Genomic DNA, 24,836 nt, shown 5'->3' on the forward strand with positions numbered 1-24,836 from the left:
ACCTATGACCAGATTAACCCAGAAGAGTGCTCCTTTCAGATGGTCCGAGAAGTTTGAGGAGAGCGTTCAAAAACTCAAAACTGCTTTGACTATAACCCAGTATTGGTGTTGCCTGCGTGTTCAGGGTCTTACACTATGTACTGTGACACGTCACGTGTTGTCCTTGGCACGGTGTTGATGCAAGACAGTAGGGTGATTGCCTGTGCGTCTAGACAGCTGAAGGTTCATGAGAAGAATTATCCTATCCACGATTTGGAATTAGCAGCTATTGTTCATGCCTTGATGTTTTTGCGGCACTATTTGTACAGTGTCCCTTGTGAGGTCTATACCGACCACCTAAGTCTACAACATCTGTTCAAACAGAAGCATCTTAACTTGTGGCAGCGTAGATGGTTAGAGTTTCTTAAGCACTATGATATCACTATTCTATATAATGTCGAGAAGGCCAATGTGGTGGCTGATGCCTTGAGTCGAAATGGGGAGAGCTTAGGCAGTTTAGCATATCTACCGGTAACAGAGAGGCCCTGACCAACCAGTTTGTTAGATTTGATGTTTCGAAGCCTAGTCGGGTTTTGGCTTACGTGGTTTCTCGGTCTTCTTTATATGATCACATCAGAGAGTGTCAATATGACAACACCCATTTGCGTGTCCTTAAGAGCATGGTACAACACAACGATACCAAGGATGTTTCTATCGGAGATCACAGTATGTTGCGGATGCAGGGCCGATTATGTGTGCCCAATATGGACGGGTTACGTGAGTTGATTATTCAAGAGGCCCACAATTTGCGGTATCAGGATTTGATGCAGAACTATTGGTAGAGGAGAATGAAGAATGACATAGCGGAGTATGTAGCTCGGTGCCTAAATTGTCAGCAGGTGAAGTATGAGCACCAGAGGCCAGGAGGTTTGCTTCAGAGGCTTGAGATCGTCGAGTGGAAATGGGATCGAGTTTCCATGGACTTTTTTGTTGGACTCCCACAGACTCAGAAGAAATTTGACATTGTATGGATGATTATGGATAGGTTAACCAAGTCGGCTGATTTCATTCCGGTGGTGACTACCTATTCTTCAAAGCAGCTAGCTCAGGTTTATATCCGCGAGATTGTCTGACTTCATAACGTGCTGATATCAATCATCTCTGACCTCGGCACACATTTTACATCGCGTTTTTGGAGAGCCGTACAACATGTGTTAGGCACACAGGTTGAGTTGAGTACAACATTCTACCCCCAGACAGACACATAGTCCGAGCGCACCATTCAGATATTGGAGGATATGTTTCGTTGTTATGTTATGGAGTTCGGGGGTTCTTGGGATCAGTTCTTTCCACTTGCAGAGTTTGCCTATAATAACAGATACCAATCGAGTATTCATATGTCTCCTTATAAGGCCCTATATGGGGGACGATGTCGTTCTCCAGTTGGTTGGTTTCAGGCGGGGAAGGCTGGATTATTAGGCACGAATTTGGTTTGAGATGCCTTGGAGAAGGTCAAGTTGATCCAGGATTGGCTTCGTATAGATAGAAGAGTTATACGGATCGGAAGGTTATACGAATCGTACAACCCAAACAGATGGCGAGTCTTGCTCCGAATTTCACCCAAGAAGGGTATGATGAGGTTCGCGAATAAGGGCAAGTTGAGCCCTAGGTATATCAGACCTTTTGAGATCCTTCAGAGAGTGGGAGAGGCGGCCTACAAGCTTGCGTTACCACCTAGTCTATCTGAATTTCATCTGCTGTTCCATGTTTCCATGCTCCGGAAGTATCACTGTGATCTGTCCCATGTTTTAGATTTTAGCTCAGTCTAATTGCTATAATTACTATGCTTGTACACCTACAATCACTTACACCAACAGTCACTTTGATGATAGCCATATATATATTTACAAGGTGAAGACATCTTGTTTCTCCAATATACCTCAAACTCTCCATTATCCACTCATTTTTAGGTAATCCTTGCTATCCTTCATGCATATTTTTATGAACTTTAGGATAAACGTTATATGATGCCTTGTTTGGAATGGTAGAGTCAACAGCCAAATCAAAATTGTGTTGAGCATCTACGAAAGGCGGAAAGTCAATGACACATATCGTTGGATACTCCAATAGATCGTCATAAGTCTTTCGTTGTAAATCCTTATCTTGTGGAGCAATGCATGTTCATTGTCTCTTTGATATTGGTCTTCATCAGTTTTGTCTACTTCATTCCCTTGATTTTATGAATATTTATCATACTGGGAATGGTGCCTTGGTACTTTTATGCCTTGGTCAGCTATAACTTCTTTCGCTTGCTCAATATGTCTTGCTCTACATGGTTGAATTGGTAGATCTCGACGTGGTTGTGGTGGTGGTAGTGGAGGTTTCCGGTATGTTGTGTCTTGGTGGTTGTGGTGGTGGCGGTAGAGGTTGCCGGTGTTGTGGCAAATTTTATGGCTGATTTTGAATCACCAGATGTTCAATCAATCTAGTTGGATTCTCCATTGATTCCTTATTTATACAAATATACCACTAGACTGGTTGCCTAGTGGTGTTTTTGTTAATAATCAAATTAAAAAATATTATATGGAGGTCTCAAAAAATGAAAGTGCATAAAAAATAAAAATACATGAATCCTAATATCAAAGCCATATGTAAAGCACTCCTTTGATAGTACAAAAAGAACTAAGAACCATGATCCTTGAGCAAGCCTATTTGCATATGACTCGGAAAAAATTATTGAATAGCAGCCTCTCATTGCATTTGATTCTGGGCATTTACACATGTTATTTTGAGCTTTAGGCAACTCCACCTGATCTTTTTGACTGGAATATAAGCTTGACAAGGACTGCCTTGTACGCAGATTACACTCAAAACATTCCAAGATGCAAATCCAGGTCAAGGCAGCAGTGGTGTTGTTGCGCCTTTGGTTCCTTGTTACGCGTTCATACCAGACCCTTCTTGATGCGAACCTACTGTAGGTAGCTTCCTCATTTGTGGTAGATGTCCATTGTAACTAGTAGCTCCTACACCTATTGCTAAACAGATCCGCATAAAGACGAGAAGTCTCATGGGTAGTCATATCTGATCTGGGAAAAGTACTTGCGCATGTATCTAGTCATTGTAGCTTGATGTGCTCTGCTAGAATTACTTTGTGTGATCCTCATGAAGTAGCAGATTCAAGGGAATTTGCATTTTTTTTAAATTGTAGTACACCCTGTTTCATCCATTCTTGACATGTATATGGATCCAATAGTTAACGCTTAAGTGCATCCTTTTCTTTTCTATGTAGTGGTTGCACCTATAGGGAATGAGTATCAAAGATACTAATACCACCCTAATAGGTTTGGCAACAACATAAAGCCAAGCCTCCTCAAAAGTACCTGCAAAATCAAAAAACATGTCAGAGAAAAACTTCTTCCTTCTCTCCTCCCTAAGGATTTGAGTTAGAGGTGTAATGTCATTTGCTTCCCTTATAGATTGCCCCATTCCTCCAGCATACCTTCTCCTTCTTCCCTTTCCAATCAGAAATCTTCTCCTTGATTTCATATCCATCAACATTACTCCTTTGTCTTGGCATTCCTTACGCTAAGGTAAGGTATTTGGAGCTTGTCATTGTTCAGAATCTTTCTCCGTTGTGTGTCCAATTCCCAAAAGGAGTGCACCTGTATAATGGCTTATTGATCCAATATCCAGTTAGCTAAATGATCAGCTAACTTGTTGCCTTCCCTCAATACATGAACTACTTGGAATACACCCCTAGATAGTAGAGTTTTGATTTCATCAATTTGATTAGCTATGTTCAAAGGTGGTTCCCACACTTCCTCTAGCACTTTCTTCATGAGTAAAGATTCAGTCTAAATTATGTATGGAGTAAATTGCATATGAATTATGTACCTGAGAGCTTTAAGAATAGCCTATGCTTCAGATATGTTATTAGTTGCATCTTCAACTGCATCTTCCTGAGCATAAAGAAGATCTCCTATTCCACCCCTTATGCAAAACCATATGAAGCTCCTCCAACCATCAGGAGGCAAATTCCACAACACCTTAGTATAATCAATCTAGGGACATGATGTACCAACTTCTCACGTAGATCCGGCCAGTTAGGATTAATACCTTGGAAACATGGCCTTCCCACCTTCAGTCACATTTGTATTGAGGTTGATATTTGAAAGATCAACCTATTAATCGACACATTCTTTCCAAGCTTTCCTGAATTCCTCTTCTTCCATAGGTGCCAACCAATCAGACTAAGCACAACTTGATATACCGCCTTTAAACTTTTATTAGTAGGTTTGCTCCACAATTTATTTATCACTCGCACAAGCTGCCTCCCTTCTATTTTGATCCTTGTAGGTGCACCAAATTAGTTCCACACAAGTCTGGCAGCTGGAGATGTCAAGAAGACATGAGGCAATGTCTCTTCTTTAGGGTTCCTACAACACCGACATCTTGAAGTTGTAAAGTACCCAAGCCTTAGGAACTAATCATCTAAAGGTAGTTTTGCTTTCCAAAACCTCCACATAAAGATGTTGATCTTGAAAGGCAGCCCCTTCACCCAAAATAACTTATACAATTTGCTTTCATCCCTTCTCCTTCTTATGTAACGCCATGCACATTTCACTGTAAATTGACCTTTGGTTTCTAGTTGCAACCAAGGCTTATCCTTCATAGAGTGATGAGAAGGTGGTGTGATATTCTCCAAAACATGATCAGCATGTTCATTAGGGAGTAGTTCTATCAAAAGCACTTCATTCCATACCCCATTCTCCATCCCTTCATCAACATATCTTATGGATTCATCACTCCAATAGTCTGGACCTGAAGCATGATAAAAAGCTCCAAGTCCAGTCCAATTATCATACTAGAAGTATGAGTTTCCACTCTTCGGTTGCCACCACACTTGGTGCTCCACCTCATCCCTCATTTGAAGCATTTTCCTCCATACATGAGATCCATGTCTCCATGGTACCACTACTTCATTGATGTTCTTGCAGTACTTGTTTCTCATAAATGTAGACCTTAGTGAGTCCTTTGTTCTATAGTTCCACCAAAGTTTTGCAAACAATGCCTTTGACACATCATGTAATGATCTAAAACCAAGACCCCCCTTACTTTTAGGTAGGCATAAATTCTCCCATGAAGCCCAATGTCTTGCCCTTCCATTACCTGAGTTGCTCCAGTATAATCTAGCAAACATCTTGTGCAATTGGTTGATCACATATACTAGTGGGTTCACAGCTGACAAGAGGTGTATTGGCATGCTCTCCAACACATGTGATATTAATATTGCCCAGCCCCCAATTGATAATAGCTTACCTTTCCATGATGATAGTCACTCCTGAACTTTAAGGATGTTGTTCTTGTAAAAAAAATTCTGCCTCCTGGTATAGAATATAGGGAATCCCAAATATGTAAATGGGAAGGGGTCTCTTTGAAACTCAGTGATCAAATGGACAGTGTTAACTTCATCTGCAGGTGCACCTTCATGCATATAAAGGGACGACTTTTCCTTGTTGATCTTCTGACCTGAAGTTGCCTCATATTCCTCCAATACATTCATGATAAGTTGTACTATCCTATAGTGAGAAGAACAGAAAATGATTGTATCATCTGCATATGATAGATAGTTGATGTTGTGACTCCACTTTGGCATACCAAAACCTATGAAATCTGGATTGTCAAATAGGGCATCTAAAGCTATCATATCAAGAGTGATCCATGAGAGGTTAGTAGAGCTACTGCCTTCCTTAATCTCCCCTAATCAAGCTAGTTTTATTAAAAGTAGAAGTATTGTGGAGAATATCCTGTTAACTCAGGACATCATAAAAGACATAAGGTTGAGAGGGAAGCCCAATAACTGGACTGAATCCTTAGGGTTTACTGTTTCATTGGTGATCTTCTTAGCTGAAGCATCACCAACTGATCCACTAGTAAATTTAGCTTCAAGATGTGTTCCTTGTTCTACCCTAGGTGTTGGATTGGTTGTAGATTGTCTAGCTTCTTCCCCAGCCTCAACCCTAGTTAGTGAAGTACTAGGGTTTACTGTTGAAATAGGGCTCGCAGCTGCTATATGTTTCTCTTGTTTGTTGCCTCTTTCCTCCTTGTTCCTATTACTTAAATTTATAGATGCCTCATTCTCCATAATCTCAACTTCATCACTCCATAAAGCTCCACCAGACCTGACCTCATTGTTTTCCTCAATATCTTTAGAATCATCATATATTTGTGATGGAACATCATGACAAGAGTGATTCACTACTACATTCATCTCTCTCAACTCTTCCTTACTCGTGCCAAATCTTCTATGAACCCATTCAAGTGTGGATTCCCTTTTATTTGTCTCTTCAATCCCAGTTGCACTAGGATTAGGAACTTTCTTTGCCTCACTTTGCACCCCATTCTTCTTCAGAGAACTTTTCCCAGTAGAAGTAGGATTAGGATTAGTCTTCTTTGCCTCTTCCAGATCCTTCTTTAACACTTTTTCTACTACTTCTTTTTTAACTTGTCTTTGGATTTCAGCCTCCCCTTCTTCTAACAAAGCAAATTTGTTGCTAATTGTCACCGGAACATTGGATTGCTCCTTTCTAGTTCTATCACCCTTCCCTTTTACCTCCTTATCTTTCCTCTCCTTTTTCTCTGGTGTAGTTGTAACACCTCAGAAAATTTCGAAGTACTTAAGTGTAAAACCTCATAAAATTTCGCAAATGAATTTGTAAGGACCCGTTAAAATTTTTTAATGATTTAAGATTTTTAAAGTGCGGCAACGATATTCGGGAATAACGTATTCTGGTATTAAATGAGACCCATGGGATTTATGATCAAGTTTGAGTTTTCTTTTGTATTCGACATTGAATCGGAGTTTTGATAAATTCCGTTAGGTCCGGATGGTGATTTTGGACTCGGGCGTATGCCCGAAATTTACTTTGGATATTTCTAGGATGTTTTGACGTCACTTCTTCGAGTATATGTGGTATCACAATAATAAAATGAGCTCTAAATTCAGTTTTGATTGAAGCATTAGATCCGTATTGAAATTACAGAGCCGTAGCAAAAAGAATCGTCGAATTCGGACATCGTATGAGAGAGTTATGCCCATTTCCGGGCAAAATAGAAAAGATTTCTCATCATCAGTGCCCAGGGTAGCGTGGGGCGCTAGCCTTGGCCCTGGGATTTTTGAGGTTCTGGAAATTGGGCCACAGGTAGTGCCCCACGCTGCTTGTGATGCCCGAAATGCTATATACTCATTCGGGGGTCATTTTACCCCATTTTTCTTGGCCGAACTTTGGGGTTTTTCTCCATTCTCTCAAGACCACCAACTCCCCCCATATTCAAGGTGAGTAATCCCTACTAATTTTATATTTCATTCCATCAATTCCACCCTAAAACTAACTCAATCCTCCATAAAATATATAGATCTTCAAGAAAGTTCTTCAAGAACTCAAAGGAGGGTTTTGCAAGATTTCTTCCAAAAGGTAATCTTACACCCTTAGGCTTACATGTATGGATATATTATGGGAATATGAGCATGAATTAAGTATTGAAACTTATGGTATGGTGATTGGAATCCATAAGTTCCCAATTTAAATACATATCCATTATAGAGATTGAAAGGTGATTAATTGATGAAATTTTGTTGGTTGGGTTTGGATGGATGGTCATGTACGTGATGTTGGAAGTTATGAATTGTTTAAGAATGATGGTGGGATAAATTGTTGGTAAATGGTAGTAGTTGGATGAACTAATTCTATGGGTAAGAGATGTAGAGATTCATACCTACTAGGTGTTTGATAAAATGCCTAAATGGCCTAAATTATGGAATTTGTTACTAATATTGGTCATATTGAATTATGTTGATGTAGATTGAAGTTGTAAGAGCAGTAGGTGGTTTTAGTAGCACTAAAGAGCTCCATCAAGGTATATTGGCTAAACTCTTCTTTAAGATTTGGAATTCTCATTATCCTTGTGAGTTCCGAGATGTTGATTATAAATCGAGTATTCCGATAAGTTTTGTGATGAAGATATATGTCCAATTCATATTTCAAATTCTCTTATCATATTGCATTATAAATAGAGGATGTGTCCCAAACTATGGATTACGTATCCACATGTTATAATTTCTAGTCGTGATTTATGTGAAAGGTATTATGCCAAGTTGTGTAGAGATTGTGACTGTGATACACCTCCACCCGCATACATTGGGGGTGAGGCGTCATGACCGCTTTATGTGGGGATTATGATATAGAGATTGTGATTGTGATATACCTCCACCCGCATACATTGGGGTGAGGCGGCATGACCACTCTATGTTGGGATTATGGTATAGAGATTGTGATTGTGATATACCTCCACCCGTATATATATTGGGGTGAGGCGGCACGACCGCTTTGTGTAGGGATTATGATATTATGTGACTGCACCTCCACCAGCTTACATTGGGGTGAGGTGGTGGTACAACCGCTTTGTTTATAGTGTTGGTATTGTTGTGGGACCACCACCCGCATACATTGGGGTGAGGCGGCAGGGCCGTTTGATTAGAGTTGTGGTATTGAACGTACACCTCCACCTGCATACATCGGGTGAGGCGGCGGGGATGCTTTGTGTGAATATGGTTACATATGATCTCATCTCAAATCCTATAAATGTTGATAGCTTCTGATAAGCTTGTTATGGTTGAGACAGTTATCTATATTATTCTATTGCCGCACTGGTTCATCATAATTATCTTGTATTTCTAAATTCTTAAATTGGTGTTTATTTTTCTTACTTGTACTATTAGACGGACTAACGTCCCTTTTTCCGGGGGCGCTACATCTTTAAATGGATGCAGGTGGTTCCACAGCAGGAGACATTGATCAGTGATAGCAGTGCACCTTCATCCCAGTTGACTTGGTGAGCTCCACTTCATCCCGGGGTCATGTATCTTTGATCTTTTTGTATTATGGTTGAGGTATAGCCGGGGCCTTATTGCCGGCATTGTACTCTTATTTATCTGTAGAGGCTCCATAGACATAGTGTGGGTTGTGTATTGGTGCTGGGGAAAGACAAACTATGTTATGTTGTGGATGTATTACTGTCCATTTGAGACTTTAAAAATGATGAAACAATTGGAAATGAATTGGTAATTGCAGACATGACCACTCTATTGTTTAATTAAGGAAAACATATATTTTCTTTATTCATGAATGAGTTTGGGTAGAAGGAATCTAACAGGCTTGCTTGGTCGGGTTCACTCGGTTGAGCGCCGGTCGCACTCCTCGGTTTTGGGGCATGACAAACTTGGTATCAGAGCCTAAGGTTTTAAAGTGTCCTAAGATATCCCGGAGCCATGTCTAGTAGAGTCCTTATTATCGGTATGTTGTCGACCACTTCTATAATTAGGATGCTACATGGGCATTTAGGAATAATACCCTTCTCTCATGTTCTTAATCATGCGATAAAGCTGGTTGTAAGATTGTTCCTCCTTTAACTCCTGCGTTGCTCTAATATTCCGTACATGGCACCTTAGAAGAAGGCAAGAACTGGCCAAATAGCAAATGTCACTCAAGGAGTGAGAATATTCCTCCAGTTACTACACTGCCTGACTCTACTACACCAGATTAGACTGCACTTGTCCCTACACCTACAGAAGGTGCGACAGTTCCTCTAACTGATATTCCAGTTCTAGCTCCAGCTCCAGCTTCCGATTCTGGTGTATCTGATATTGATATTAGGGGAGCCATACAAATATTGACACGGTTAGTGGCTTCTCAGTCATCCAGGGGAATCTGCTAGTTCTAGGGTGAACAAGTTTCTTCAATTAGATCCTCCAGTGTTTACAGGTACTGATCCCGAGAAGGACCCCCAAGACTTCATTGATGAGATGCATAAAACTCTCCGGGTTATGCATGCTACAGAGATGGAGGGAGTAAAATTTGCCTCCTACTGCCTTAAAGGGTTGGCCTACTCTTGGTTTGAATTGTGGGAGGAATCTTGTGGGGAGGGAAGCCCTCCAGCAAGGTGGGGTGAGTTCATAGATACTTTTATGGATCATTTCTTGCCTGCCAAAACTAAGGCAGCTCGTGCCGCTGAGTTTGAAAGCTTGAAGCAGGGTAGTATGAATGTGTGGGAGTACCATATGGAGTTTGCGTGCCTGTCCAAGTATGCTATTCACATGTTGCCCACTATGGAGGCTAGAGTGCACCAGTTTGTACAGGGCCTTAGCCCTTTGGTTATCAATGAGGCCTCTACAGCTGCCTTAAATTCCGATATGAACTATGGTAAGATGGTGGCATTTGCTCAAGCCACAGAGACCCGCAAATTGAAGAATAGAATGGAGCATCAGAGTAACAGCAAAGCCCGGTCTGCGGGAAACTTTGGTGGTTCTTCCGGCGGTGGTAGTGGTAGGTCAGCATTCAGGGGAGCATCATCAGGACCATCCCAATCATTCACCCATTCTTCGATGTGTGCACAGTCATCTAGACCCAGTCAGGGCAACAGGGGACCCCACCAGCAGGGTCGTCCTGATAGAAAGTTTCAGCAGCAGAGGCTCCCATGCCCTAAGTGTGGGAGGATGCACTTTGGGTCCTGTTTCATGGACCTACCAGTATGCTATGGGTGTGGTCTGCGGGGTCACATTCAGAGAGATTGACGCTCATCCCGGAGAAATATGGGCAGAGGCGTGGCACAACCAGCTAATTCTGCAGCTACTACATCCACAGCACCTCCAACTCGAGGTACCCCAGAGCCCACGGGGTGTGGTGCAGCTAGGGGTGGTGCACAGAATTCGGGAGGACCCAACAGATTTTATGCTATGCGGAGACGTCGGGAATTAGAGGCTTCTCCAGATACTGTCACAGGTATATTGACTGTCCAATCTCATGATGTATATGCTCTTATTGATCCCGGTTCCACTTTGTCATATGTCACACCTTATGTTGCTATGTAATTTGGGATAGAATCAGAACAGCTTTATGAGCCGTTCTCTATATCTACTCCGGTTGGTGAGTCTATTTTGGCCACGTGGGTTTATAGGGATTTTGTTATCATATTCCGTGGTCGGGGCACCGTGGCCGATCTTATTAAATTGAGAATGGTCGATTTTGATGTGATAATGGGGATAGATTGGCTTTACTCTTGTTTTGCCAAGTTTGATTGCGAACCAGAACTGTTAAGTTTGAATTTCCAAATGAGCCAGTTATTGAGTGGAAGGGTGATGATGTAGTGCCGAAGAGTAGGTTTATTTCTTACCTTAAGGCCACGAAAATGATCAACAAGGGATGTATTTATCATTTGGTCCGGGTTACGAACATCGATGCTGAGGCACCTACACTTGAGTTCGTGCCTGTAGTGAATGAATTTCCGGGAGTATTTCCGGATGAACTCCCTAGGATCCTACCTGACAGGGAGATTAATTTTGGGATTGATGTGATGCCAGACACGTATCCTATATCTATTCAACCCTACAGAATGGCACCGGAAAAATTGAAAGAGATAAAGGAGCAATTGAGATATTTGTTAGAAAAGGGTTTTATCCGGCCAAGTATGTCGCCTTGGGGCACACCGGTCCTTTTTGTAAGAAAGAAAGATGGGTCACTACGTATGTGTATTGACTATCGGCAGCTTAATAAGGTAACAATCAAAAATAAGTACCCACTGCCAAGGATAGATGACTTGTTTGACCAATTGCATGGTGCTAGGTACTTCTCCAAAATTGATTTACGATCCGGGTATCACCAATTGAAGATCAGGGAGCGGGATATTCCGAAAATAGCTTTTAGGACCTGGTATGGGCATTTTGAATTTTCTGGTGATGTCTTTTGGGCTAACAAATGCCCCAGCAGCCTTCATGGATATTATGAATCTAGTTTTTAAGCAATTCCTAGACTCCTTCGTGATAGTGTTCATTGACGATATTCTTATATATTCACAAAGTCAAGAGGACCATGTCAATCATCTCAGGGTAGTTCTGCAAACCCTGCATCAGCACCAATTATATGCAAAGTTTTCAAAATGTGAATTTTGGCTTGAATCAGTCATATTCTTGAGTCATGTAGTTTCTAGTGAGGGAATTAAGGTTGATCCTCAGAAAATTTTAGCTGTGAAGAATTGGCCGAGGCCTACAACTCCAACAGAGATTCGTAGTTTCTTAGGCTTAGATGGGTATTACAGAACGTTTGTGGAGGGGTTTTCTACTCTTGCCTCTCCATTGACTAAATTGAGGCTTAAGGCAATTAAGTTCCAATGGTAAGATGCTTGTGAAAGGAGTTTCCAGGAATTGAAAGCAAGATTGACTACGGCACCGGTGTTGAATCTACCAGAGGGTATAGATGGATTTGTGGTATATTGTGATGCTTCAAGAATCGGGCTTGGGTGTGTATTAATGCAACATGGGAAGGTGATAGCTTATGCTTCTAGGAAACTAAAGAATCATGAAAAGAACTATCAAACACATGATTTATAACTTGCGGCAGTGGTATTTGCATTGAAAATTTGGCGTCATTATTTATATGGGGTCCATGTGGATATATTCACGGTCCATAAGAGCGTTCAATATATTTTCAAATAGAAGGAATTGAATCTGAGGCAGAGAAGATGGCTTTAATTACTCAAGGATTATGACATTGATATTTTATACCATCCAGGGAAGGCTAATGTTGTGGCTGATGCTTTTAGCCGAAAATCTATGGGTAGCTTAGCACACTTGGAGGCATATCAAAGGCCATTAGCCAAAGAAGTTCACTAATTGGCTAGTTTGGGAGTTCGTCTTACGGACTCTAGTGAAGGAGGGGTAATTGTGCAAAATATGGCTGAATCATCGCTTATTGTGGAAGTCAAAGAGAAGCAATACAACGATCCATTATTGGTGCAATTGAAAGAGGGGATTCATAAACATAAGACCACGGCCTTTTCTCTTGGCATGGATGATAGTACACTAAGGTACCAAGGGCGACTATGTGTTCCAAATGTGGATGGTCTCCGTGAAAGAATTTTGATTGAAACTCAAACTTCTAGGTATTCTTTGCACCCAGGTTCTGCAAAAATGTATCATGATATTAAGGAAGTCTATTGGTGGAATGATATGAAGAGGAATGTGGCGGAATTTATAGCAAGATGTCCGAACTGTCAGCAAGTGAAAGCTGAACACCAAAGGCTCGGTGGGTTGGCACAAAACATAGAAATTCCAATGTGAAAATAAGAAATGATTAATATGGACTTTGTGGTAGGATTACCACGCACTCCGCGCAAGTTTGACTCAATTTGGGTGATTGTTGATCGACTCACAGAATCAGCACACTTTTTGCCGGTTAAGTCTACCGACATAGTGGAGCAGTATGCTCAGTTGTATATCAAAGAAATAGTCAGGTTGCATGGCACCCCAGTTTCCATCATTTCTGATAGGGGAGCACAATTCACTGCTAATTTTTGGAAGAAATTTCAGCAAGGTTTCGGTACTCAGGTGAATCTCAGTAAAGTCTTTCACCTGCAGACTGACGGGCAAGCAGAGCGAACTATTCAGACGCTTGAGGATATGTTGTGCGCTTGTGTTATAGACTTCAAAGGTAGCTGGGATGAACATTTACCACTCATAGAATTTGCATATAACAATAGTTATCATGCTAGCATTCAAATGGCACCGTTCGAGGCTTTATATGGTAGGAGATGTAGATCTCCCATTGGGTGGTTCGAAATTGGGGAAGCAAAGTTGATAGGGCTAGACCTTGTGCATCAGGCTATGGAAAAAGTTAAAATCATTAAGGATCAGTTGAAGACTACTCAGAGTCGTCAGAAATCTTATTCGGATGTTCGTCGTAAAGATTTGGAATTCAAAGAAAATGATTGGGTATTTTTGAATGTTTCCCCTATGAAGGGTGTAATGCAATTTGGTAAGAAAGGGAAATTGAGTCCGAGGTATGTCGGACCGTACAAAATCATTCAGAGGATCGGTGAGGTAGCATACAAGCTTGAGCTACCACCTGAGATGTCATTAGTACACCCGGTGTTTCATGTGTCTATGTTAAAGAAAGTAGTTGGAGACCCGACAATCATTGTTCCGGTTGAGACTATTGAGGTAAATGAAAAATTTACTTATGAAGAGATTCCAGTTTCTATTATTGATCGGCAAGTCCGAAAGTTGAGAAACAAAGAAATTGCATCCGTGAAAGTGCTACGGCAAAACCAACAGGTTGAAGAGGTGACTTGGGAGGCCGAAGAAGAAATGAAGAAAAAGTATCCTTATTTATTTGAATAACCATGTAATTATGAGTTGTGACTTATGAAAATGCTAAGGTATATTCCTATGAAATATGTATGACTTGTACATTTGGTGTTAAGGGTGCTCCGTTCTGGTAATATAATTGCTTGTGAGGCCACAATTGGTGTTGTTTTGTATAAGGTTACGTTGTTGGATTATGTATATGCTGTTAGGATGTGTTTTTGGGGCTCTCTGACAAGTGGATAGGCCCAGTTACAGGGGAGACTCTGACGAAAGTTATGAAAATTTAGGGAGATAGCCAAATTTCAAAACTCCGTGTGTGTGTGAACTAACAATTGGGAAACACTGAATTCTAATGATGGATTTTGACCCTCATTCGAGGACGAATGATCCTAATCGGGGGAGAATGTAACACCCCAGAAAATTTCGAAGTACTTAAGTGTAAAACCTCATAAAATTTGGCAAATGAATTTGTAAGGCCCCTTTAAAATTTCCTAATGATTTAAGATTTTTAAAGTCCGGCAACGGTATTTGGGAATAACGTATTCTGGTATTAAAGGAGACCCATGGGATTTATGATAAAGTTTGAGTTTTCTTTTGTAATCGACCTCGAATCGGAGTTTTGGTAAATTCCGTTAGGTCCGGATGGTGATTTTGGACTCGGGCGTATGCCTGGAATTTAATTTGGATATTGCTAGGATGTTTTGACGTCACTTCCTCGAGTATATGTGGTATCACAATAATCAAATGAGCTCCAAATTCAGTTTTTATTGAAGAATTAGATCCGTATTGAAATTACGGAGCCGTAGCAAAAAGAATCGTCGAATTCGGAACTTCGTATGAGAGAGTTATGTCCATTTCCAGGCAAAATAGAAAAGATTTCTCATCGCCAGCGCCGAGGGTAGCGTGGGGCGCTAGCCCTGGTGCTGGGATTTTTGAGGTTCTAGAAATTGGGCCACAGGTAGCTCTCCACGCTGCCTGTAATGCTTGTAACGCTATATACTCATTCGGGGGTCATTTTACCACATTTTTCTTGGCCGAACTTTGGGGTTTTCCTCCATTCTCTCAAGACCTCCAACTCCCCCCATCTTCAAGGTGAGTAATACCTACTAATTTTATGTTTCATTCCATCAATTCCACCCCAAAACTAACTCAATCCTCCATAAAATACATAGATCTTAAAGAAAGTTCTTCAAGAACTCAAAGGAGGGTTTTGCAAGATTTCTTCCAAAAGGTAATCCTACACCCTTAGACTTACATGTATGGATATATTATGGAAATATGAGTATGAATTAAGTATTAGAACTTATGGTAAGGTAATTGGAAGCCATAAGTTCCCAATTTAAAAAAATATCCATTGTAGAGATTGAAAGGTGATTAATTGATGAAATTTTATTGGTTGGGTGTGGATGGATGGTCATGTATGTGATGTTGGAAGTTATGAATTGTTTAAGAATGATGGTGGGATAAATTGTTGGTAAATGGTAGTAGTTGGATGAACTAATTCTATGGGTAAGATATGTAGAGATTCATACCTACTAGGTGTTTGATAAAATGCCTAAATGGCCTAAATTATGGAATTTGTTACTAATATTGGACCAATTGAATTATGTTGATGTAGATTGAAGTTGTAAGAGCAGTAGGTGGTTTTAGTAGCACTAAACAGCACCATCAAGGTATGTTAGCTAAACTCTTCTTTAAGAGTTGAAATTCTCATTATCCTTGTGAGTTCCGAGATGTTGATTATAAATCGAGTATTTCGATAAGTTTTTTGATGAAGATATATGTCCCATTCATATTTCAAATTCTCTTATCATATTGCATTATAAATTGAGGATGTGTCCCCAACTATGGATTACGTATCCACATGTTATAATTTCTAGTCGTGATTTATGTGAAAGGTATTATGCCAAGTTGTGTAGAGATTGTGACTGTGATACACCTCCACCCGCATACATTAGGGTGAGGCGGCATGACCGCTTTATGTGGGGATTATGGTATAGAGATTGTGATTGTGCTATACCTCCACCCGCATACATTGGGGTGAGGCGACGTGACCGCTTTATGTGGGGATTATGGTATAGAGATTGTGATTGTGATATACCTCCACCCGTATATATATTGGGGTGTGGCGGCATGACCGCTTTGTGTAGGGATTATGATATTGTGGGACTGCACCTCCACTCGCTTATATTGGGGTGAGGCGGTACGACCGCTTTGTGTATAGTGTTGGTATTGTTGGGGCACCACCACCCGCATACATAGGGGTGAGGCGGCAGGGCCGCTTGATTAGAGTTGTGGTATTGTACGTACACCTCCACCTGCATACATCAGGTGAGGCGCTGTGGCTGCTTTGTGTGAAGATGGTTACATAGGACCTCATCTTAAATCCTATAAATGTTGATAGCTTCTAATAAGCTTGCTATGGTTTAGACAGTTATCTATATTATTCTATTGCCGCACTGGTTCATCATAATTATCTTGTATTTCTAAATTCTTAAATTGGTGTTAAGTTTTCATACTAGTACTATTCGACGGTACTAACATCCCTTTTGTCGGGGGCGCTGTTTCTTTAAATGGATGCAGGTGGTTCCACAGCAGGAGACATTGATCAGTGATAGTAGTACACCTTCTTTGATCTTTATATATTATGGTTGAGGTATAGCCGGGGCGTTGTTGCCGGCATTATCATTGTACTCTTATTTATCTATAGAGACTCCGTAGACATAGTGTGGGTTGTGTATTGGTGCTGAGGAAAGACAAACTATGTTATGTTGTGGATGTATTACTGTCCATTTGATACTTTAAAAATGATGATATAATTGGAAATGAATTGGTAATTGCAGACATGACCACTTTATTGTTTAATTAAGGAAAACATATATTTTCTTTATTTATGAATGAGTTTGGGTAGAAGGAATCTAACAGGCTTGCTTGGTCGGGTTCACTCAGTTGAGCGCCGGTCGCGCTCCTCGATTTTGGGGCTTGACAGTAGTCATTGTAGCATCATTCCTAGCATCATCAATAATGTACCCTCTAATGTCTCTTTGATATTTATTCTTTCTCCTTTGCATCCATTCATTCCTCGTAGTATTTGGTAATGGTTTTCCCTATACTTTTCCACCTATTAAGACCTTCGTAGCAGCTATAGCAGTACCAATTGCATCACTTTACACAACCACAGCCTTCTGTTTACCTTGATCATCCCCTTCTTCATTGAACTTTTTATGCAACTCTGGATGAATTATGCATCATTCACTCTCATTATGGCCTTGTTTTTTTACATGTCTTGCAGTATTTAGGCATGTTATCGTATTTAATTTTAATCCATTTCGACTCCTCAGGACCTGTCTCGTCTTCTTCTTCAATAATCTTTATCATTTGAGGCAATGTGGCTAACAAGTTCACCTCAACCTTGACCTCAGCACAACTAGGCCTTGTACCATTTTGTGTGGCCAAATCAACATGGAGAGGCCTACCAACTGCATTGGCTAAAGAAAACACAAAGTCCTTAGCAAAACAATTTGGAGGAAGATCCAGAACCGATATCCAAACAATTGCTATAGGAGTTTCCACGTCCGGTTTCCACCATGGGCTCCATTTAGTGCATATCATCAGCCTTCAAATAAAAAGCTAGATTGGACAACAAATGAATATAATCCTCCATTAACGACAGCTTGATCAAAACATGCATATCATCAATCAAACCAATTGAACATGGGCCTTTTAATTCACATTGAATTGGGATAACCTTCCTTAACTCGTGTATCATTGGTTTTCAATAGGAAAACTTGCCCAGAACTGCAAGATGTAATCCTTGTTGCATTAATGATTGCTTAACTTCTGTTTTCTTCCATCGCACCATTGATTCTCCATGTAGGTATTCGACTGGATTTAGGTTTATATTTTGTACGTACATAGGGGCATTTAAAGCTTGGGTCTGTAACAGTTTCGCGTAGTTAGGTATCGAACTAGGGTTTGTAGGTGTTTGTGACGGTTTTTTAGAGTATGAAGATGACTGACCAACCTCAATTAGAGGCTGGCCAGTGGCTGACACGACCATTGAAGCTCTTTTTCTCTCTGGTCACCTCAGAATCGCCCAGAATCGCCAAAGCTTCTCCCTAGGCTGTTTTCAGAATCTGTTATAACATTTATTTTCTGCATTTTTTTGGAAAATTATACTATTAGGAGGGCTGCCTAGTAGCTATATTATAAATAATAAAAATAAAAAACCACAAAGGAAGAGTACAAGTAAAGGGGGCAAAATCTACAGTAGTGTTGCCTCTGTGCCATGGCTATATAATCATCCGTACTTGCCTCCATTGCCTTATGATGGCAGCCTAAGGATGAGACTCATGGTGTGGCTGCCGACAAAGTCTCAAGAGGGCGAATGATCTCATAGCCGTTTGGACATTTCCCAAAGGCATAGGACAAATAGCAAACACGTACTCTGCTAGACCTTACCTTACAATTCTTATTGAAGCATGAACAACCTCATCTACTAGCAAATATGTAGAAAAATAAGAACTAGAATGAACTAAGTACTCTATAAGCATCATAGAGTTTATAATACTCTATGATGATATTAGATATGATGATGCTTACAAAATGATAGAATAAAACAAGGTAAAAATTATAGTCTTGCCCTTCTTTCCTTCAACCTAGTGAACTCCTCAACTTGTAACTTCTCGACTTCTTCTTCAACTATCTTCAACAATTCTTAAAACTTCATCAATTGATTTTGATCTATTTGATCTTTTGGAGGTGGTAGGGGAAGCCGTCTTTTGCTTTGCAGCTCTCTTTGGAAGTTGCCTAATGATAACTTCTTGTGTGACCTTGCCATCCCAACTATGTTGCCTCTCATGTGTCTTCTTCTTGCTTTTGTTAGAACCACTTCTCAAGTGTCTAGGAGAAAGATCCCCTTCCCTGGCTATATTGGCAAATGATGCATCAAGTTATTCTTCCATTTCCCCTTCTTCATAGAAATCAAGCCTCGTATCAATGCCAAAAGCTTTAGTAGGATCCAATCCGGTAACTAAAGCTCCTTGCTCATGCCTTGGATTATCCAGAGCTCTCAAAGCATCCATGTCATGAGAAACAAGAGCATGGAGAATGTTTGTAGGAGTCAAGTTGAATTTTGCAGCCAATGCAATTGGACTTCTAGTAGCTACTTGACGAGCGCAAAACATCACTTTAATTATGCTCGCTAGTCAAAGATAGTATAGTATGTATCACACCCCTTCTCAACCATCAGTTGTGCCTCACAAAATGAACCAATTTAAGCACGTGAAGATATGCAAGAATGCGTAGTGGATTGGTGTTTAGGAGAACCTCTGTCGATTATCCTCCTAACTAGGTTTAATCAATGATTCAACTAGTCTCTTTCGATTACTAAGAAGAATTAAAGAACTCAACCAACAATACAATGCAAAGATATCACAAGTTATGCCTCTCTCGATTACATGAACTAGTGAAGGTAGATGCATCAATTAAATCATCCAAAAACGCTTCAATACATAAAATTAGAGTTATAATCCACAAACAATCATCAATACACCAAATCCATCAAACCCTAAAGAGAACGACTCCATAGATATGGAGTAATTCATAACAAATATATTTAAAGTATAAGAAAACATAAAACGGTCTAAACTCGGGTCTTGAGTGAGGATTGAATAATGAACTCCTTGTGCTTTTGCTTCTCCAACACCTACTTAGCCTCCCTAGGTATCCAATATGTCAAAAGTCCAGAAAATAATATTTTTCCATGTATTTATACCAAGTAGGCTCAGGCCAAGACGAAATCACCTTCTCCTAGCCGAAATAGGATTGTCACTCTGTAAATATTGCACAAGCTTGCTGCATGGGGCGACGCGCCATGTGGGGCATTGGTGGGTAAATCCAGAGAGTTATTTCTGATAGGAAGAAGGAATTTTGCACATTCATGGAGCGCCACGCGCCGCACTAGTGAGGGTTTCTCAGAGTACGGTTTTGTTTTGCGTTTTGACGTCTAGACTTGGTCCTGGACCCCCGAACACGATCCCGGCTTAATCTCTTGGGCTTTTACTCAGACTTCAAAGCTCCAAATCACTCGAATTCATTACATAACATCTACATAGGTCGGAATCACTCCTACAAGACATAAACACACAATAAGTACAAAACATTAGCGATTAAATCTCAAACACAATAAAAGTGCAATAAATTAGGGTGCAATAAGCGACTAAAATACGAGATTATAGCCTACCATAAACACCCTACACTTAAACCATTGCTTTTCCTCGAGCAAACAAACTACACTTCACATAGACACGACTTTTTTAAACAACTCTCATAACTCATCACACCAATAATATTTAAAACAGATTAAGTACAATACCGTAACATCCTAGCCTCAAGATTTGACTCTAAAGCACCATGCATTATTTATAACCCGCTCACTTACTCTAACATAGAGGTCAACGACATTACCTTTCCTTCATGAATTAAGTGCCCTCGCACAACAATAGAGAGTAGTTCCACACACAATGAAAATCAAGAACAATTAGAAACTCATGATAGAAAGAATTCGCTCACTCTCAGAAATAACATTCATATGCCATAAAAGATGCACCATAGGCTTGCCCATAGTGTACTACTCTACTAATCGAGCTAATTCAGTCAAGGATTAAGTAGGACTTTATTTGGTTGTACTGTAGGATGTGGGATGGGTAGGATACATTTAGATATAAGAGTGACTACATCTCCCTATGCACTTTAATAAATATACATTTCATTGTTCAAAACCCCACACTTATCTCAAACCAAAACTCCACCTTCACATCAATATACATTAACTCCCTACTTCTTTAAGCACAATTACATCAAGAGTCCACTATTAAGGAACATTTTTCACAATTATAAACTTATTTTTTTTTCTTTCTTTTTCAATTCAAGTGGCTCTTAATTTTTCAAAACATTGCACCTCTCTCCTTATTTTATTAGTTCCACTCAAAAGCCAAACTAACCACCCCACACTTCCAGTTTTGCAAAGTTCATAACAAATTTAAGTGCTCACGAGAGGCAAAAGGTTCAAATAGATGGTCAATTCAAACAAATGAGTAAGGCTTGTAATGTGGTTGCCAATGAAACAAGATTACAGGCTCAACGGGGTTAACTAAGATACATAACAATTAGGTGGGTAATATCTTATAACTAGCTCAACAAAGAAATGCCTAAATCACTTCCAAGACTGAACAAAACTACCATTTCGCTTTGCAAACACACGAGGCAAGTTCTTGACATCAAATGCAATTCACAAAATAACACAAAACCTCACACACACATGGCACATAACTCACTCAGGATCAGACTCATCAAGATACTATAGTCAAAGTAGTTAAGCAAAGTTAAGATCAAACAATTTAAGGTACTTATACAAGAGTCAAAAACTGAGCCTAAGCGTCACAACTAAAGCACTCACTATTCTCAAGGCATAATAAGGTCAAGAGATACTGCTTTCATTTAAAATCCTTGGAAAAGAACTTGGCACAAAGTAAAACCAAGAGGGAAATAATACACTACCTAACAAAAGAAAATATTTTTGTCTTTTTCTTTCGAATTTAATCCCTCAGGAAACCCGTCGAATGATATTCATCATCGGGAAAAATCGAGAATTATTCAATTTTTATTGTTTTTTTTTAAATGTTAATTTTTTAAAATCTCTAACTACTAAAACTAACAAAACTAACACATACATACAACATACAACATATCCCCCACCCCACACTTTAAGGTGTGGCATGTCCCAATGATACACAATTAAAAAGCATAAGGTAAAGTAAACTTCCCGGAACATCTAGTTGGGGTCTGAGTCGAAGTTGGGATCCATTCCACACCTTCGAACTAATGCGCACATCCATGCAGACAACTTCTTCTCCGCCTTCTTGGGGTGTACCCCACACTTACATTTCTCACTCAATGCAGCCTTCTCTTTTGAGCCCTTCACTTTCCACTCAACACTAGCAGCTGTTTTTTCCTTTTTCACCCCCGTTTCTACATTCATCTCAAAAGTTACAGTCTCCTCACCCACTTTAAGCATGAGCTTGCTCTCATTTATATCTAGTATAGATCTACACATTGCTAAGAATGGTCTTTCTAAGATGAGGGGGACCTCTTTGTTCTCCTCCATATTCACTACTATAAAATCTACAGGAAATACGAACTTATCTACCCGAACTAAGACATCTTCCACTATCCCCTCGGGTATTAGAGTCGTTTGGTATGCCAGCTCCAAACATATTGGCACTGACCTTATCTCTCCAATCTCCTTCTCTAGTTTCCTATAAATAGATAGTGGCATTAAGTTAATTAAGGTACCAGAATCACATAAAGATTTATCAAAATTAATAGAGCCTAAAGAGTAAGGTATAGTGAAACTCCCTAGATCTCCACACTTTTGTGGGAGTTTGTTTTTCAAAATCGCACCGCAATGCTCTTTGAGCTTGACCACTGAGGTCTCTTCTATTTTTCTCTTCTTTGTGAGGATCTCCTTCAAGAATTTGGCATAGGCTATTATTTGGGAGAGCAAATCTGTGAATGGAAAATTTACAATAACCTGTTTCAGCATATCCAGAAATTTCTCAAATTTCTTGTCCGACTTTTCTCTATATAACTTTTGAGGAAAAGGTAGAGCAGGAATATGCTTGCACTCTTTAGATTCATCCTTTCTCAAAGATTCCTCCTTCGAGAAGGGATTAAGTTGCTCCCCATTTTCCTTTTCAAATACCACCTCTTTTTGGTTTGGACTGGTATCTTTCAACACTTGCCCGCTTCTCAAGGTCACATCATTTACTGTTTCTTTGGGATTTCTCTTAGTATCAGCTGGTAAAGTACCTAGGACTCTCACAGATAATATTATTGCAATATGTCCCACTTGTCCCTCCATGTTTCGAAAACCAGTGCCCAATTCCTTGATAGCTGCCCCGTGAAAGTCCAACCATTCATCTGTCTTGAGAGTGAAGGCCTTCATTATATCTTCTAAACTAGGCTGAATAGGCTGTTGAGGCTGAAATTGCTGCCTCTGCTGATTTTGGTATGCTGGAGCTCCTTGTCCTTGGGGTCTAGAGTTATTGTGTTTCCATGCAGTCGTAGTACCCCTAGGTGAACTCCATGAAAAACCGGGGTGCCTATGACCCATCGCATTATAAATTCCCATAATATTTACTTCCTCAATTGAGGCTTGAAACTCATGAGTAGGGTGTCCTCTTCCACATATATCAGGTTCCGTATTTCTTTAGTTATAGCATAAAGTTGTACCTGCCCAGATGTATTAGCATCAACTTGGTGAACACCTGTCGATCTTCTTCTTTCGGCACTCTCAAAAGTTCACTGATTTGCATTTTCAGACAAATCATCAAGAATTGTGATTATATGCTCTGGAGTCTTCTTCATCAAAGGGACTCCAACTACATTGCTCAATGTTCTACGTGAGGCCGTTGTCAATCCATCCCAAATGTCTTGGAGTTGCATCCAGAATTCAATTCCTCTATATTGACACTTTCTGACTATTTCCTTAAACCTCTCCCAAGCTTCAAACACAATCTTAGTATATTTCTGGCAGAAGTTATGGATTTCTCTTCTAAACTTGCCCATCTTAGCTGATGAGAAATATTTATCAAGAAATTTTCTGGTCATCTCATCCCTTGTTCGAATCGATCCATTAGGTAAGCTTCGAAGCCACTACTTTGTATCATATTTGAGTGTGAAAGGGAATGCCCTTAATTAAACTGCATCTTGTGACACACCATTGTATTGAAAGGTGTTCATAATCTCCTCGAAGTCCATTAGATGGTTGTTTAGATCTTCGTTCATCTTCTCTCTGAAGATACAATAATTTTAAAGAGTTTGGAGCAACCCTTGCTTCAACTCGAAATTATTAGCTGCAATTGGAGGTGGTCTAACATTTGATAAGCCTTGATTTTAGACTGGTCTAGCATAATCGACAAGTGGTCTTCCAGGGAAGGGAACTATATTTCAGAACTGGTTCGCACCCAAAGGTTGATTTTGAGCAATTATACTGCGCATAGTCAAAGAACACCAATAGTAAAAAGAGAGAAAACAAATTAATAATTCCTTAATTAGCACTACAAACTATTTCAAACACTATTGATTGCCAATCCCCGGCAACAACGCCAAAATTCGACGAGCGCAAAACACCACTTTAATTATGCTCGCTAGTCAAAATAGTATAGTATAATATTGTATCCACAGGGATTGGATTTAAATAATATTTTCGTAGTTTCTAGCTTGATTGCTATTTAGGAGAATCAATAGTTGAGATTTAGGTGATTAAAAATACAACTAACTAAAAATCTAGAGCTATTGACTAATGACTATCGAAACAAGGAATAAGCAAAGAGGGTTATCAATGGGAGAAGATAGGGTTTTGATAGGATAGGTGCAAGATAATTATTCGGGATCTAACTCTAGATAATTCACTCAATTATTAGTTAAACGTTCAGCAAAAACTCCTCTCTCGATTAAGTTTTAACCTCACAAGATGAACCAATTTAAGCACGTGAAGATATGCAAGAATGCGTAGTGGATTGGCCTTTTGGAGAACCTTTCTTGATTATCCCCTAACTAGGTTTAATCAATGATTTAACTAGCCTCTTTCGAGTAC

General features: G+C 39.9%; 2 protein-coding genes across 2 annotated transcripts; both read right to left on the reverse strand.

Moving 5' to 3' along the window:
* Positions 1 to 4,462: 4,462 nt before the first annotated feature.
* On the reverse strand, positions 4,463 to 5,242 carry LOC138902727 (uncharacterized). Its single transcript, XM_070190621.1, has 2 exons — positions 4,864 to 5,242; positions 4,463 to 4,800 (listed from the first exon to the last, which is right to left on the reverse strand). The coding sequence occupies exons 1-2, from the start codon at positions 5,240 to 5,242 to the stop codon at positions 4,463 to 4,465; spliced, it is 717 nt and encodes a 238-aa protein (XP_070046722.1).
* A 16,768-nt stretch (positions 5,243 to 22,010) lies between these two features.
* LOC138902728 (uncharacterized) lies at positions 22,011 to 23,351 on the reverse strand. Its single transcript, XM_070190622.1, has one exon. It carries the CDS (start codon positions 23,349 to 23,351, stop codon positions 22,011 to 22,013), a length of 1,341 nt encoding a protein of 446 aa, XP_070046723.1.
* Between the last annotated feature and the right edge of the window lie 1,485 nt (positions 23,352 to 24,836).

This window comes from Nicotiana tomentosiformis, chromosome 12 (assembly GCF_000390325.3).
Source record: "Nicotiana tomentosiformis chromosome 12, ASM39032v3, whole genome shotgun sequence".
Classification (NCBI taxonomy): Eukaryota; Viridiplantae; Streptophyta; class Magnoliopsida; order Solanales; family Solanaceae; genus Nicotiana; species Nicotiana tomentosiformis.